General features: G+C 45.6%; 1 protein-coding gene across 1 annotated transcript in view; it reads left to right on the forward strand.

Annotated features, from left to right (window-relative positions):
- The first annotated feature begins 320 nt into the window (after positions 1-320).
- Positions 321-18,505, forward strand: part of LOC138516490 (sec1 family domain-containing protein 2-like) — a 492,588-nt gene continuing 474,403 nt past the window's right edge. The window contains exon 1 of the mRNA XM_069631659.1: positions 321-366. Within this exon, the coding sequence (XP_069487760.1) occupies positions 336-366 (31 nt within the window). The 5' untranslated portion in view covers positions 321-335. The remainder of the gene's footprint in view (positions 367-18,505) is intronic.

Raw genomic sequence — 18,505 nt, forward strand, 5'->3', positions numbered from 1 at the left:
GTTGGTATTGCTGAAGGGACAAGTGTCGGCTGTCGCTGCTTAGAATATGGTTTTGAAAGAGGGACTTACACCAGTGCAAGGTTTCTGTGATACCATTTGAATATCCAGAGCAGCCCTAAACTGGTTCCCAGAAAGTAAATGAGCCCCTTTCTCAATGCAGCGTGTGTGGTTTTCAACATGCGTCACTCCGGGAGCAGACGGCGCGAGCCCACCTCGGCCCCAAACCGCCGTTACTCGGCTCTCGGACAGAGCATCTGGTTTTTACTTCGTGAGCGACAGTGATATCTAAACCGCACTCTTTGGTGTGGGTTTTATTTTGTTTTCGTTGTTCACAAATGAGCTGGATTAAGTGTTCCACCATAAATGGTAAGTAAAGGCAAAGGCAAGTAAGTTCCAAAGTATCCTCATTTTACACATAAAGCATCAGACCGCTGAACTATTTATCAGAGACGGCTTTACTAAAGTGTAGAACATTTTTTTGGTGTTCTCTGTAACTTACCGAAGCTGGCCAGGTAGGTTTTGCGTAGTTGTATTGTCTGAAGTTTCTGCACAAATATAAAGTGTTTGGAGGGACACTGGGGCGGGGAGTGTCCATGGCAGAAAGAGGGAGAACGCGAGCAGCCTTTGAGTCAGGGATATTTTACCGAGGAGAAAATGCACGAGAACATTGGACACATCTGAATGTTTGTCTAAACCTCGTGAATTTCCCTTATGCCAGACTCGCCCTGTTGCGCGCAGCTGGATCGCAGGAAGGACAACTGATGGCCTGTTTCCGAGCTCCCTCCAGCTATGAAATAAAGTGTCATTCCGCTTTGGAATGACACTTCTCCTATTTGATCCACATTATGTGTCTATACAAATATGGAGCAACTAAGGAAAGTGCCATTTTCACAATAGAATGACACTTTTCTTTTTTGTTTCCCTTTATATATTCTTTAGTGGTTTTTCACCAAAAGAATAACAGTGGAATGCCACTTTTCTTTTTTGCTTCCCTTTATATATTCTTTAGTGGTTTTTCACCAAAAGAATAGCAGTGGAATGGCACTTTTCTTATTTTACATGGAGCTCAGAATCAGCCGCTCTGTGTGCGCGGTTGCCTGTCCCGCCCACTGGTGGGATGGATCAGGGATCCACCTCGTGAATGTGGGCCATGGGAACCCAGGCGGAGATGTGACATGGCGGCTAGTGGCCATCATTACCTCGTACACTCACAAGGGCGGCGCCAGATTCAGCTGGCGTATTAAAACCAGGCACATCCAATCAGCGCAGAGTAACTGTTCTGCTAGTGTCACAGTGATGCATTCTCCTGTTACATGTAAAAACCTTGTGCAGTTGGTGCGGGGTTCCAGTGCAGAGTTTACACCCCCCCAAGAATGGAAACGTGCATGCAGGGTAGTAGTAGCTGTTGCGCGGGTGCAGGCAGGCCCATGGCGGGGAGCTCGCAAGAAGAGTCGCACACACTGTGCTTGGTCACACAGAGTGCTGCTCGTTCTTTATCTTGCTGACAGTTTTGATTTGTCAGTGGGGTTGTTGGCTACAGAGGCCGAGCCTCATGTAGTGACGGTTTGGATTGCTTCTTGATCTGTGTAGCCTTGCCACAGTAGAGATGTTGCCACAGTAGAGATGCGTTCACAGGCTCAGTGCTGTGATGGGCCGTGGGTAAGCAGTCAAAAGGATTTGCAGCAATCCTAGCAAGTTTCTTGATCAGGGGGTTTGCAATCTTATCCCTGCCAGGGAGGGGTCTTGCATTATTGTAACTCCCACGTGGATCGTCACCTGACACTGGCGATGGCCCACATTACAACATCAGACACCAACAACAAATGCTTTTCCTCTTTTCCCTTAGTATCATACGGATGCCAACATGTGCTTCTCTCCTACCCGGGCAGCATTGTTTTTAGCTGGGAATATAGTACAAATCTATCAAGCGAGGATGCCAAACATCTTCTGAAAAATGAAGAACTGGCACAAACCTTACAGAGAGTCGTTTCGCTTGTAACCTCACGCGATGTGCACTGACCTTCCAGTGGTTGCATGATGTCGAGCTGTGCCGCATTGCCGCCGCATGGGGTTAGAAATGTAATTTTGGAACGGGAGTGCTCTGTCATTTATGTTGCCAACTCTGCTTGGTATGAGCCCAGGCGGAGAGGTATGCCAAGCACGCTCAGTGGCTTCATTTATCAGCTCGCGCCAGCAGCACTATTTGTAATTGTACACGTTTTGAAACGGAGCATCCCACAGTTTAAAGTCCCCTCTATAGAAAAGCACCTGCCTGTAAACACGTTTGATAATTCCACACCTGCGCTTTATTTTCTGGACAGAAATTGTAGCCTAAATGTATGTATTTCATTAACGCATCTGGTTAGCCAGCATGGGCGTAATTATAGGGGGGAACAGTGGGTTTTGTCCCCCCCAACTTCTGTGGCATGCCTTTCTGTCCCCCCCCCATCTTTTGGAGGGAGGGCAGGGGGGCCGCAATCATCAATTATGTAATTGGACAGCGTAAGCCCGGTTGGGGTGCCCAGCAAGGCTTGCACTGTCTCATTACATAATGCTTAGATACCTGGCGCTGCAACACATTCAGAGCCAGGAAGCCCTGCGTGGCTCAGTCGCTCACCCTGGCTGGACTGGCTCAAAGTCAGCAGCCAGGGTGCTGAACTGGGTGTTGCAGGGCCTGGCGCCTGTGCTGCCACGCTAGCAGCAGCACTTCCAGGGGCCGCGGCGCTGAGAATTGCTTTCCGGCTTTGTGTTCATGCGACACAGACAGGAAGCTCATTCAGCTTGCTGGTTTCTGTCTGGCGGTGCGTAATTTTTTATTGTGTTGCTCTACGTTTGTTGGGGGGCTGGGCTGTGGGCTGACCCTACTGAGGGCGCGGGTCACATTTGGACAAGGTGTGAAGACACACTAACAATAACAAATGGTGCATTCTCTGTGGCAAGCCAGAGCTCTGCAAAGCCTCCAAACTTAGTTGTTCTCAAGATACACCATTAAAGACATGCACCAAAGTGATTATCATCTCCTCTATTTATTTAATAGTCAAAACGTGGTGCCCTTGCAGATGACACGTGTTTCGGCGATGCACCTTTTTCTAATCGGGGCATGATCATTCCTCTTTATTCGGTTATGTATTCCTTGTATTGGTGGTGGGTTAAATCCCAGCTGCAATGACAAGTTGAGTCCTCCGCGTCGGCTCTGTGTGAGTTAAAATTAGTCTTGGCACTTTTCAGATGCTACTAAAGCACCACCATCCTAATTTCAAAATGAAGTTGGTGGAAGGTGCGCCCTCCCAAGTAGAGTGGAAAGAGTCAAGCTGAGAAAACCTGTGACCCAAAACTGCTGTACTCTGCAAATTCTGTGAAATGAATTTGAGTGCTATACGCCTTCCAAACATGGTGAACTTTTGTTAAGCAGTATTTGCTCTAGGTGCGCAGAACCGTATGGGATTTTGTGTAAAAAACACACTTTTAGGAGCCCTGTATGACTTTTCTCCCCGCCGCCAAACATAATCTTCGACAAACTGGCAATAAGTATTTTGAGTTTTGCAGACACTTTTTCAGGACGGTTTGGTGAAAATCAGTAAGTGGGTGTTATGGTTCAAGTTACAGGCCACCAAAAACTGCTTCTCTTACCAAACTAATAAGGGGAGTATCCAGCATTGGAAGAGTGTGGGGAAGGGGTGAGCAACAAAATGCAGTGTGTGCAATACCACATGGTCGCATTGGCGCCCCCAAACCACCCACCCCTGCCCCAATCTACTTTTTTGGTAACATTAGTGGAAGATGGCATTTTAACATACAACAACAAAAAATAAAACTGCAGGATAATTCCAGATGCAGGAAACTCATCTAATAGAGCTCTGTCCAAACCCTCTGAGGCAAAATACATGCAAACTTCCTAATTCTTAAATGGATTGCACCAACAGAAGTGACTTCACAGAAAAGGACATTGCAAGGCGTATCATCAGCCTTTGATACTTGGAGGCACCATGGAAGTGACTTTAGAAGTTGGCATAAATAAGCCATGTGACAAATAACTTTGTGGTGAAAAATACCTACATTGCACTATTGTTATATGTGGAGCAACTCTATAGTCATTAGGATTCTCCATTATGGTACCATGATACATTAACACAAGCTTTAAAGTGAATCGGAGTCACTTGCAGAGCTGCAGATAAGACACAATGTGATTAAAGGATTTGCTCAGGATCACACACTTGGTTAAATGGTGCAACTGGGATGTGGACAATTTAACTGACCGCGCACATCTTTCCAGGTTTAGTTGATATAGATATTTATTAAGGTTTTGCTTTACATTTCATGTACTTAAATAATTAATTATAGCAATGCCTTGGAAGAAAACCACATTACATAATAAACTAGCCTTTCATAGTAAACTAACCATACACTATATAGATTGTCATGGAAATATGATGAGTAATGGGAGTATGGCTTTAGTTTTATTCTCCGCATTTTGCATGCAAAGTCACAATAGCATCATGTAAATTAATGTGAGCCTAACAAATCCCCCTTGGGTTTTAAAGCCATAGTCATTATTTCATAAAACATGCAGCATTATGCACCCTTCTCACTTCTGATCACTCCATCCCAGTCCCATTTCTAAAGGGACAAAAGTCCCTGCTAATGGTACCCTCCTCCTTCCCATCAGTGCATACTGGCTCACATTGTAATGCTCTGTTGATACAGAGCAACATGAGGACCCTCTGCTGCCCAGAGCTCCTTGGGACATTGTCCTGGCAGGGGGACACCTCTACTATTCGGAACGGGTAAGTGTCCTGCTGCCAGGACAGTGAGTGTGCTGAGCAGGAATTTCTCAGCACACATTGTCCTGCCAGTGGGACACCTTTGCCGTTGGGCACCTTCCTTGATGTCCCCGTATGACTCTTAAAAAAGCCACGGGGGCCTGCCGCCCCTGACTCTCCGGCTCGATACTCCACTGCTTGGAGCCATTTGAACACAGAAAAACATATCTTAATTTTAATCAGTCAGAATCCTGTAGAAAAAATATATCAGCACGTACATATATAAGGGGCTGTGCAGAACCCAAGTTTGGAGATATATGTCATTTAAAAATTGATACCAAGTGTACTTGGTCACCCACTGTACTGGATTAACTGATGGCTTCTGCCTTTAAATTAACGGAAAAATCAAGGGAATTGCTGACATTGCAGTGCATCTGTTCCTTTCAGCAATGGCTTTATAGTTCAGCTAGGTCAAGTCAATTTAGCCCAACATTTCAGGGATCTGGGGGTGATGAAGTCTGGTCTGGTTTTGTGCCTGAATGAATGATAAAATGCATTGTGTGTATGTTCTATTGGAATTAAGTTTGTGAATGTGATGTTGTGTCACTGGGTGCATGGCAGGCCGCCTGAAGATGTGTGGGGGCCCCATTGAATTTTAAAGATACACCACGAGTCTTATGAAAGTTATAACAGAGCGTCAGCAATGGACTCTTGTGGTGTAGTAGTCCAGTGTTATCCCTCAGGGATTTAGGTTGTTTGACTGAGGTACAAAATCATGGCAGAATTGACCTTATTCATTTTAGCTGCGAATACGTTTTTAACTTGGTACAAAAAACCAAACCAATGTCCCCTCAAACCACCAGTACACCCATAAACCCCCCCACCCTACTTGCCTTTTCTCCATCCGCCGCCTCTCCTGTACCCTGCAGCTTCAGATCCATCCAGCTAACGCGGGTCAGATCTGATGCTGCAGGGTCCCCTTTCTTATTTTTTTTTGTTGGGTCCCCTGCCACCAATGAGGAAGTGGGGGACACCCCTGTAACCACTGAAACCAAAAATATCGAACATGGGGAGTAGGGGACACCCCCCCAATTGGTATCTTTGGCTTCGAACTAATGGTGGTGACCGAATTCAGTCAAATCTGCCATTCGACCAAATTTTTTCGATCAATTTGGCCGAAACGATCCCTAAGAGCCACCATCCGACCTCCCTCCACCTTGCCCCTGTCCCCCCCAACATTTTCAGCAAAGTTACTCCACTGTTAGCCAGTAAGATAGCTCAGTGAGCACTCACCCAGATCTCTATGTTCAGCCTGCAGGACAGAGCTTTGAAGCCCCTGCATAGTCAGCCTTTCATCTCTATGAGACCAATACATTTATCACCTAAAATTGCTGCGCTTAGACGTAGGTGAATTCATCACTAAGTCCTATATAAATACACGACCATATTAATGTTATTGGATCAAAAACAATGTCATCCATGCAATAGTCCTATTTTAGGGAAGGTTTATTCAATAGTTTCAAACCTTGGATGACATACGGAAGGAAGATGGTGGACAAGTCTCAAAACTAAGACCAGAATAAATCTGGACCTCCCCTGCCAGACTCCCCAACAATAGCACTGCGCTTTTGTCTCCTATTATCTCCCTCCATCATCAGGCCAGCAATACTAGCCGCTCATGGACTCCTTGATCTCATATCATGCGCCACCCTTTCATGTGACCCCTCCCAATCCATGCTCCCTCATACAATCTTCCTCCCCTCTCAGAAATCCTTAAGCACCCCTAAATCTCAGAACCCTGCATTTACATCACATAACTGCCCTTAAAGATGGATGGATGGATGAATGTGAAGGCACATGGGATGCACGAAATAAATATTTGGGACCCTTTGTTAGTTCAAGTGATTGGCTATCATCTGAGGACTTTTAGGTGAGATTGTCATCAGGCCATGAAATTGCTCTGACGATAAATGTGGTTAGAGTTTTACAACAGACAGTTTTCATTTGAAATGGTAAATGTCTACTCACTTTTTTTATACAGTGACAGTTGGAGATCAGAAATTGGGAAATATGTTTTATCTTTGTTTTAAATATGAAATGTACAATTTTGTTTTCTTTTTCTTTGTACTTGTGAAAATAACATATTTGGTTTATACCACAATAAAAAAAAGAAAAAAAAATAACTGCCCTTATTGCTCCAGCAGGAACAGCTGCGGGTTCAGATGCTACGTTTTTCCCTTCATTTAGTTAAAAATGAAATAAAATGGTCTGTAGGTCCTATATCTGTTTTAGTATTGCAGATCATGCATACCTTTCTTTTATAATCTTTAAACAGCTGAGCCTAAGTCTCCCATCTGGCTTGCTAATACTACACTCACCAATATGGCTCGAGATACCTTTGTTTTAACTTTTCAGCCAATCTCATGTAATCCCTTCTACTTTCAGCCCCTCTTAATCCCTTTTCTGACTCTTATTTTACAACTCCACTCTGATCCTCCCTATATGGTCTTGGAGGATACCTCAGGCACAACACACTTGTCTTGGAAGCAGAATTACTCAGAGCAACACACGTTCGAATCCCGGGTACGCGCTTAGAAACCTCTTTGGTATTAATCACGTCATATGTGCTCTGATCCCATCATATTACACGCCAGCATCCTCATTTGAACTACTGCACTGTTAGCCATCCTAATGCTAATCTCTATATCACCTCCTGTTGAATATATTCTATTTTTTGGCAAGTGGTTCACTCAGATGCCTCAAAACGCACTAATTCCCCCATTTATACAATCACACCCCACAAATCAGTGCAAAGAACAGACAATGGGGTATTCAAAAATCGTAATTTATAAAGTTATTTTCAGACAACCCACTAGAATATGGTATGTATATAAAACCATTATGTAAACCAAAATCACATTTTACCTGCCTATATGAATCTCACTATTATAAGTCGACAAAGGCACCCATTTTCAGTCACAAAGTCTTCCTCTAAGTATTATGATAATCTAAAAGACACTAGGCATACTAACATTCTACTCAACATAGGTTTCTATATGCAAATTACTAAAATGTAATGGAAAACTTCACATAATGCAAGTATGGTTAAAGCATTTGATTTTCTCCCGCATAAAGACAAGTATGGTGCTTGCATTCAAAATATCTATGCACCAATGCCCCTGTGCAGGTGGAAGCTACTGAATACATTCGCTATGAACATTGATAAACAGACAATGGCATGATTTCATAGGACTATGTGTTAAGCCATGTACATGCAAAAGGTTATTTGTTTGCATTGACTCATGTGACTTTTCAACTAACAAATACTGGTCTTCATAATCTATATTTTCTACCTAAATCCACATGTGCACTATGCTTCCTGCATGTATGTATGGGTGCAGTTCTCTAGACGGGTGTATCTGACTGATTAAACCTGGATGTGTTCTTTCATTTATCAAGGCATAAATTAGTTTTCAAAAATTGATTAGCAGACATTGCTAATTAAAATGTTCTTGATTAGCAAACAAGCATATTTGATTAGCAATTTTAGCAAGACATAAAATGAGCAACAATGCAGCATTTCTGTGTACTAACATCAAGTGTGGCTAGAGAGAAATATGATTGCCACTCTATGTCCTGCAGAGCATGTAGTACCTGTGTGGTATCCCTAATGTGTCAAGGTAAAATCAGCACTTCCTCTCCAATAGCATTAACTGTATACTGTGATAATCCTTCCGTAACCCATCCAATGCCGCTCGTTATTGGGCGAACTTCTGGTAAGTTATCAAACTGTTTGTGAACTTTAGGAAGAAAGTAAATCGTCTGCATGGTGGGTTTAGATACAGTCAGAAATTGGTAGTCCTCACCCATGAGTACTCCTCTGCTGTGCCATTTCAATATGAGATCTGGTAACTCCTTAACCACTCTCTTAGTAGGGTTGGATATGAGTTTTTTTTTTATAGCAGCCAAGATGCTGCTGTGCCATATTAATGTAGTCTACCCTATTGAGAATGACCACCTTGCCCCCCTTGTCAGAATATTTGATCACTATACTTGTATCTTTTGACAACAATTATAAGCCTAGTTTATCATCCATGGTCAGATTTTGCCAAGTCCTAGTGGTGTCATAGACACCACATCCCTTGTCAATATAGTGGTGGATTTCCGTAGTGACCGCTTTATGAAAGGTCTATAGAACACTTTCAGATGTTAGTTACGGAGTACAATTTGATTGGGCCTAGAGCTCCCTTATTTCTAGATTGCTTGGATGCACTCCCAATTCCTAACATATTTTTTCGCTGCTACTACCACTTCTTTGTTCAATAAATGTGTGTTCTCAATGTCTGCAATTGTGAATTGACTCCTTGGCGTGGGCGCTTCCTGTGGTTCAAATGTACTTACTTTATGTAGGACAAAAAAATTTCAATTTCCTCACAAATTTGAATGAATCTATCTGAAAATCTATGAAGTTGGTCCCTACTGTAGGTGCGAATGAGAAGCCTTTGTTGTTTTGTATTCATTGTTTATATAGCACCCTTTCCCCATTTGTATGGCCTCAATGCACTTTGTTTTAGAAACGCCCTGAATGACTGCAGTCCGTGTGCAGGAGATTCTAAGACTTTGAATTAAAGATGCTTGTGTGCATTTTTTCCTGGGCTGGCTAGGCTTCAGTAAGCAGCCTGGAGGTCAGGCACATGGGTGGGTGCTGTTGGTGTTTTAGGATAAGCTTCTAGTACTAAAGATTCAATATGTGTCCAGCTAAACTGAATTATTTTTATTGGTTCTCACTGTTTATTAATGGCAGGGTTGTTGAGGTACGTCAGGGATTTCAGTATGGACGGCTATGTGTGCTGCTACGCTGGAATAGCATAGCCGTAGCTGCATTCTAGGGTGCATGGATGGGAGGCTGTGCCTGTGGCCTGTGTCCACAGATGTGGTGTAAGGTATACGTACCGTCGCCTTGGCTGTAGTTCGACTGCTTTCTTCTTCTTTTCTTGGTACAATGCGATCGACTGGTGTCGCTATTCGTGGTCTCCCTTGAACGAAAGTCTGACCAGTGGGAGAGGTGGAGGGAGGGTGATAGTTTGATACGGTGTGCCTCAGTGAACGCTGCCGGCATCTGTGGGGTGTCATTGTGGAGGATGTTGTTGTGTTTGGGAAGGAGGAGTTTGTCACAGTGTGCCACTGTGAACGCTGCCGGCATCAGTGGGGTATTGGTGGGTATGAGTCTTGTTGTGTTTGGGAAGGAAGAGTTTGTCACGGTGTACCGCTGCAAATGCAGCCACCATCTGTGGGGTATTGGCAGATAGGAGTGTTGTGTTGTGTTTGGGTCCACGTTTATGTGCGCCTATTGAGAGTGTAGAGTGGGGGAGGGTTTCAAGAGGAGGGAGGGATAAGCCAGATTTTGAGGGCCTTTATAAATGCCAGGTGATTGTCAATATTGCGAATGTGCAGGAGTAGAGAGTTCCAGATGGTTAGTGCTTGGATGGAGACAGAGGATCCGCTGTGTCTGGAGGAGTTGTACTGTGGGTGTACTAGGAGATATCCTGTGCCAGATCTGAGGGTCCTTGAGGGGTGGTAGTGGGTGAATTTGTATTAAGGAACTCCAGCCCTGTTTTGTGGATGGCCCGGTGGGTGATGCACATGGCTTTTAAGGTAGTTCGTCGGCCAATAGGGAGCCAATGGAGGACTCTAAGTGTAGGGCTGATGTGCTCTCTGGGAGGTAGGTTAATGAGCAGGCGGGCCACAGCATTTTGGATTCTATGCAGTTTCTTTATCTGAAATGCTGGTGTTCCTAGGTAAAGGAAGTTTGCGTAGTCTAAGCAGGAGAGGATGATGGAGATGATGGCTGAAAAATGGTGAGGTTAGGTGTTGTAATGGAAGATGCCCCATAGGATGCATAGGTGGAAGAAACAGGTTCTGGAAACAGAGTTCACTTGTTGGGAGAGGGATAAATCTGTGTCCAGTGTGCATCCAATGTTTTTAACCAAGGTGGAGGTTGCCGGTGGGGGGTTTAGAAATTGCAGCCAGGGAATAGGTTGGGGGAGGAGCGATGTTTCCCACAGGCAAGGATTTCAGCTTTCCCAGGATTGAGGATGAGGTGGTTGGTCGTCGTCTAGTAGTCAATGTCCGAGAGGCATAATGAAAGATCTGGATGGTTGGGATTGTGGGAGCGGATAAGTGCAGGCAGAGGGTTTAGATACATGTTGAAGAGCAGGGGAGAAAGGGATGCTCCTTGTGGGACCCCTTTTGTTACTGGACGTTAGGTGGAGGTGAACGGGTGAGGTTCATGATTTGTGAACAATTAGAGATGTAAGAGGAGATCCAACAGAGGGCTGTGTCTTTGATTCCTAATGAGTGTAGCATATCTAGGAGGATGGTGTGATTGATGGTATCAAATGCTGCAGAGAGGTCAAGAAGGATCAGTACAGTGCAGCCTTCTGCATCAGCTGTTCTTTTTTGATTGTCCCAGATGGACGCTAGGGAGGATTCTGTTCCTCGGAGCGGTCCGAAGCCAGATTGCGCAGGGTCCAAAAGGTTGTTGGCTTCAGTGAAAAGGCTGAGCTGCTTGTATGCTGTGCGGTCCATGTGTTTGGCTATGAAGCGGGTATTGGAGATAGGCTGGTAGTTCTGGGGGAGGCGTGGTTCGAGTGTAGGTTTTTTGAGGAGGGGTTTGATGTAGGAGGTTTTTAGGGCTTCTGGGAAATTTCCCGATGTTAGGGAGTGGTTGAGGATTGAGTGTGCTATACTGTCTGCCCAGGTTGAGGCTAGGATATTTTTGAGGAGGGTGGGCAGGGGTCCTCATTGGAGCCTGCTGAGCGGCTTTTTGCTAGGAGTGAGAGGAACTCCTGGTGTGTGATTGGAGTGAAAGAGGTGAAAGTTTGTATTGAAGGGGGTTTTCGATGGGGGTTGGTTGTGGGTAGGTAGGGGGAGGGGCCATGTGTTCCAATTTGGAGATGATGTCGGAGTGTTCTGATAAGGTGTCACAAATGGATTGGAGGCAGGGGGTTGTTGGAGCAGACCGAGGCGTTGAATTTGGAAATTAGTCCATGCAGTTCCTTGCTCGGGTTCCGAGAGTTTAAGATTTGGTTCCCATAGAATGCTCTCTTGCTTTTATTGGTTTGTAGTTTGTATGCTTTGGTTAGTCTTGCTCAGGCAGTTTTGTCCTGGGCCGGGGTGGTTCTCCCGGTCCGTTTTAGCCGGTGCTTGACGGTTTTTAGTGATTGATGTTGGTGGTGTACCACCTGGGTGTGGGTCCTGAAAGGACCATTTTGTAGGGATGAGGGTGTATGGATGTTCGAGAGCCAGAGGTCGAAGAGTTTGATGAGGGGTGGCCATTCCTGGAGGGTTAGTGTTGGGAAAGAGGAGAGGAGGGAGTTGGCTAGATCTGGGGTGATAACTACTTTATTCAATAGCGGAATGAGAGTTGTGGGGGTTGGGCATGACCTTGGGTTTGTGCCGTGGTGGTCAGTGGTACAGAGAAGAAGATTACTCAGTGATCAGTCCATAATAGGGGCATGGGGGCAGTTTGGATATGTTTGCAGTGGTGAAGATTGCATCGAGGATGTGACCTACAGTGTGGGTGGGTGTGGAGATGCATTGTGTCAGGTTGAATGCTTCTAGGTTTTCTGTGAGAGATCACGTCATGGGGTTTGAGGGTGAGTCAAACCAGATGTTGAAATCTCCTAGCATGTTAAATGTTGGATGGCGATTGAGGATGGTTGTGAGAGCATCACAGAGCGTGTCTGCAAAGATTTTGTTGTAGCCAGGGGGTCTGTAGATAAGTAGAAAGCTGTGCGAGGCAGAGTGTAAGATTTGGAGTTTTACCTGAAGGGATTCGGAGTCTGTGGTATCCTTGATTATGAGTGGTGTTCGAGTAGTATCGCAAGTCCGCCACCCCCTCGTGATCTGTTTTGAGCAATAAGGTTGTATCCCGGTGGGAAGGCCTTGTGCGCAATAGGCTTGCAATCGTCGGCAAGCCAAGTCTCAGTGATGAACAGGGTGTCTGGATTGTCTTCAGAGATGAGGTCAAAGATGTTGAATTTGTTTTTGGAGACTGACCTGGCGTTGATCAGGGCATTGGAGAGTAGGCATGGTATGTTTGCAGGTGCTGGATGGGTTTGGCTGCGAGTTGTAGGAGGGGTGGGAGTTGAGGGGGTGGGTTGGTTGCGGTTAGGGGTGTGTGATCAGGGGGCATTATGGCGAGGGGGTTTGATTGGGGTGGGTAGGGGCAAAGGGGTGGGCCGTGGAGGGTGTTGGGAGGAGTGTGGAATCAGATTTGGAACAGGGGCGAATGGGTGAAAGGCGTAATAGAGCTACGACAGGATTAGGTGCCGGCGTGGAGGTTTGGGCCCTATAGTGAGGGGGCTGGGTATGGATCTGGGTTGGAGAATGGTAGAAGCTAGCAGGGACCTGGTGTGGTCTTGGTCTGGGCAATTCCTTGACTTTTGGGCGGCCCATGGGGTGTGGGTGAGGGTTGGAGGGGGTGCTGTGAAGGTTGGGGTTTTGGCCAGGGATGCTCTTGCTATGCTAAGAGAAGGGAAGCGTGATTTAGGGGCAGGGGTGCTATGTTGCTCAGGAGAGGAGTGAACTGAGGGTTTAGATGAGTAGGTAGGGGTCGGGTCAGAAGATTGGTTTACCTGGGTCACTGTTACGATCACCTGGCTCCCACAGGGGCGTCGATCGGACCCGGACAGCTGCGACCTCCTCCAACGTGAAGCGTAGTGCAAAGGAGCTAAAGGAATATCCCCTGGTGGGATTACTTGCACAGGATTGCTCGATGAAACAGGAGCTGGGTTTCCCCCGAGTCCAGGTAGGGGTGTTTGCCCAGCTTGATTTTGCAACAGTTGTCTAGCAAGATCATCTGTGCGTTCTTTTGACACAATCAGTTCTCTCCTGAGGGCATTAGGCTCAGAGTGCACTTCCACCCTAACGTCCCCTAATAATTGGGCTAGTTGGTCTGTTTCGGAGGTTTCCATAACGCCCGGGTGAGAATTTGTAGATAGGCTTTGCATTATGTTACGCTCACCTGGCTCCCAGAGGGGCGTCGATCGGACCCGGACAGCTGCAACCTCCTCCAACGTGAAGCGTAGTGCAGAGATGACAGACTGGACTGGGCCGCCTAATCTCGTCTGCTTAACCTCTAGAAGTATTCTCCTTATGTTTGTAAATGATGAGCTCTCCATCCTGCGTGGAATGCAGGGGCGCGTAGATACCAGTTACTTCACTGGTTTGAAGGCGTTAGAAGAGTTCCGGGTGAATATTGACTCTGAGGTTCTAGTCGAGAACCCGTAAGTATAAAGTTCAAAGAGTTCAATATGTCCGATGTTCACTCTTGTACATTCCTTTATTGTGTTGCAGCTGGGTCCAAGAGAAGATTGTCTTTTGGCAGCTGATGGTGTTCAGGTAAGAGTCTGTATTACCAAACACTGTCCGGCAAAAGATGCATGTGTTTAAATTGCTAGTTTCTCTCTCCTTACAGGTGCGGTGTAAGAAGTTGCGGTTTGTTACAGAATAATGCCTTTGGTTGTTAATCAGGTAAGTCTATGGTGGAGGGATTGTATTTGTTGGCTCTCTCGGCTCACCTTATGTTTCTTTGTCCCCTAGATGGCGGAATTCGGCTGAGAAAATGATGGAGGCTCCGCCGGATCGAAAAATGCTGTGAGGACTGGTGAGTGCGGCGCTGCAGCTGGCGATGCGACGCGTGTAGAATAATGTCCTTTTCAAGTTCGAAGACGTGATGGATACGGAATTCAGGTAAGGATTGAGATAATATCTGTTTTCTAACCTTTCCTTCTTCTATTGCTAGGAGCTCTGGATTCGAGACGGGCGTGGCTGAAGACTGGATGCGGACTGCAGGCACGGTGAGCGTTACGCTGCTGGATGCAGAATAACGCGAAGCATGTGCTGCTGTTCGGGCGTGGTTTAAATAGCCTCCAAAGTAGTTCCAGGTAAGAAGTCCCTAGAACCACACCCGAGTAAAAAATAGTCCCTGTACTAAAATAGTCCCATCCAGGCCTCACGTTGGCTTGGATTCATTTGCAGCATGGTCTGCATGAGGTAAGTAAAGTCTATGAGCCTGGCGCCTAAGGCGCCAGGACTGAACCCAGAGAGCCCCCAGCCGGGGCTGCTGGGGTTTTATTAAATATCTGGATGCCTGCTCCCGGGGCTGATGGGCTTGATCCGGATGCCCGGGGGTAGGCATCATGACAGTCACTGGGTGGTCCGGAATATTCCGGTGGTCAATGTTTTCTGCTCCCACCCTCCTTCTTGCTGCTCTTGATTGGGCGGAGCGAGATCTACTTGGTGGGTGTTGGGAGGGGGAGGTGGAAGGCTGGGATGATGGGCTGTGCGTTCTGGATGGCTGAGTTAGGGTGTGGTGAGTCTCGTCAGGCCTACTGAAGCACCAGCGTGCGGCCCTGATTTGGCCAGTTTGTGGCATGGCTTCTAGGCTGTGTGAGGGGTGAATCCGATTGTGTGTCTGAGTAGGGGTCATGTCCAGCTGGGCACATCCAACTCGGTGTGTACTTACCAGGCCTTGTGGGGCTGGTCAGAGTATTAGGGACGGGTTTGGGGTACCTGGATAGAGGGGCGTGGGGGTGTGCCTAAAAGGGGTACCACAGTAGACAGTGAAACCTAGTAGCTCCTAGATTTTGGAAACTTGAATGGCGGGCGGAACGCCCAAATGGGGATAAAGCAGTAGATGGTAAAATAAAGTAGCACCTCGTTTTGGGAAACCTGGATAGAGGAGGTGAGGCCTAAATGGACATACAACAGTGGACACTAAAATACAGTAGCGCCTAGATTTTGGACCCCTGGATAGTGGGAGAAACACCCAAATCAGGTTGCAACAGTAGATATTAAAAAACATTAGCACCTAGTTTTGGGACACCTGGATAGCGCTTAAATGCGGTTGCAGCCATAGACCGTAAAATATAGTAGTACCTAGTTTTGGGATTAGGAGTGCGGTAGCACCTAGAATTAGGACACCTGGATAGAGGGGGACAGGCCTCAATGGACATACAACAGTGGACAGTAAAATACAGTAGTGCCTAGATTTTGGACACCTGGATAGTGGGAGAAACGCCTAAATGGGGTCCCAACAGTAGACAGCAAAATACAGTAGCATCTAGATTTGGGACACCTGAATAGAGGGATAGAGACCTAAATGGGCACACAACAGTGGACAGTAAAATACAGTAGCTCCTATATATTGGACACCTGGATAGTGGGAGAAATGCCTAAATGGGGGTGCAACAGTAGACCATAAAATACAGACACTTGAATAGTTGGTGGAACGTATAAATGGGGGTGCAACAGTATTCCGTAAAATACAGTGATACAGACATCTGGATAGTGGGAGAAATGCCTAAATGGGGGTGCAGCAGTTGACCATAAATACAAACACCTGGATAGTGAGAGAATCACCTAAATGGGGGTTCAACAGTAGATGGCAAAATAAAGACAACTGGATAGTGGGAGAAACGCCTAAATGGGGGTGCAACAGTAAAATACAGACACCTGGATAGTGGGAGAAATGCCTAAATGGGGTGCAACAATAGACAGTAAAATACAATAAGATACAGACACCTGGATATTGGGAGAAATGCCTAAATGGGGGTGCAACAGTAGAAGGTAAAATACAGCAGCAATTAGTTTCGATGTGAAATATTGCTAATTACCACAGTTCGCCTGGGTGTGAGAAAAGGCTAAGCAACAAAATTTGGCTGGATGTGGGAAACATAGTGGAGGTATGTGAGAGGTGTGGTTGCTATATGATTGTTGGTATATGCATCAGACTATAAGCTTTGGTTGGTAGAGCAATAAAAGAGGTGGGTCAGTTTAGTGTGGTGCAGTGATGGCTGATGCCCGCACTACCCTTACCTTTTCAGTCACTGCTGGGTGACAGCTGCGGGCTCCCTGCTATCACCGGGAACCACCAGCAATCACGATTTGGAGCTGCTTCCGCAGGAGCTGCCCTTTGCTTTGGAGCCCTTAGTCGAGGGCTGCCCGGGCAAGGCTACCATGGAAGGGCCTATGAAATAAAGCTATTCCAGCCACAGGTGTGGCACGGACCAATGAGATTCAAATGGGCAGAGCCAGAAACAAAGGACTTCACCCGAGAGACTGCACACTCTAGATGCAGACCATCTCAAAAACCGGGTGGGAGTCCACAAAAAACACAAGATAAACCCCACAAAAAAAAAAAAACGTTTTTTTTATTTAATTCTAACTATTAATTTGGCAAACCTTGTTGGGCTATGTCGCGATTTCTATATAACTGCAAATGAAGAAACAAGGCAACTCTGCCTTATTAAAACTGGCGCATCTCATTTGGCCCTTCTATAGGGCTGCAAATTTTCGAAAGATTCGATTCCTTCTTCAATATCTTATTGCAATCAAAATATGAACAGTCAAATATATCTATGTACTTTTAGACAGGAATGTTTATTCACATTCTCATGTATTGATTCACATTGCACTGTGTTGGGCGACCAAATTTTGCCTTCAATATACATTCTGCCAATGCATTTCGGTTTAAACCTTCGTCAGGGCTGTATAAAGGCACTTGATTACGTCATCAAGCTAGTCATAATTATGTATTCATGAATTTAAATACACTTTACGGTTTAAATACAATATATTAACAAATTCACACATACCATTTGGATTGTCCCACGTATATGCAATAGTTCCGCCAAATGAAAAATAAACAACCAACAAAAAGCCATTTAGTTTCAGCATTATAGGTTTTGTATGCATTGATTTTTAGGACAGAAATCAGTCCTACCTGATCGCTTTAAAGGCGTTTTCTCTCTAGTTTCACAGTTGTGTGTGTTTAAATGCGTCGCGAGGCGCATATGTCCATCGTCTCTCTGTAAAAGAGATAAGCGGTTTAGACAGCCATTCTAATGTTATTATGTCTACTGTAGAGCGCGGCGAGTGTTCGCCGATGCTTACCTGGAGTTCCAGCGTTGTCCTGCGGTCTGTAGAGAGACGTGTGCGCGCAGGCGCCTGTGTGTTTCATTTAAACGTTGTCATGGAGACGGTACGAGGCGCCGTGGTCCAACCGGGTTGCCGGAGCACGTACGCCTCGCGCCCCACCCCCGGGTAATTACCCTGGGGCGGGGATGTCTCCATGGAAACCTCTGTTCCACTATATGCAATAGGTCAAGCTGTCAATGCCTATGTTTAACTCCATTACGGATAACTAGACATACTATTTATACGGTGCATTACGTATATGTCATAAAGTATGTGCTATACTATTATTCATTTGTAGGTGCAAGCAGCAATCTTTCACCCAGGGTGATTTCTAAACAATTAAAGCATGCAATGATTTATTCAAAAAGGGTATAAATGTTAATCCAAGTGTCTAGATAAATCGGTCTCATGCACCAATGCCTGAAGTTCATCTGAGGTTATCCTGCGTCTCTAAATATATATGCAAAATCTGAAATTCTAGATTACAAAAAACACATATAGTTAATCTCTTCATTCATTCCTTTAGGCATTAGAGAACTCAAACGGTCAATCCAGAAGGTTTCTCGTTGATCCATTGTTTTTTGGAAGTTTTCATGTGGATCTCTCTTTTCCACTATCTCTAGGATAGCAAAACGTATTTGTGCCAAGTTATGTTTCTTGTCTTGCCAATGCCTGGCCACAGCCGAGGTTTTGTTATTATTACGTATACAAGATCTGTGCTCATTCCATCTTGTTTTAGCTGTTCTCACAGTTTGGCCAAC

This window comes from Ambystoma mexicanum, chromosome 6q, assembly GCF_040938575.1.
Source record: "Ambystoma mexicanum isolate Mex_15411 chromosome 6q, UKY_AmexF1_1, whole genome shotgun sequence".
Classification (NCBI taxonomy): Eukaryota; Metazoa; Chordata; class Amphibia; order Caudata; family Ambystomatidae; genus Ambystoma; species Ambystoma mexicanum.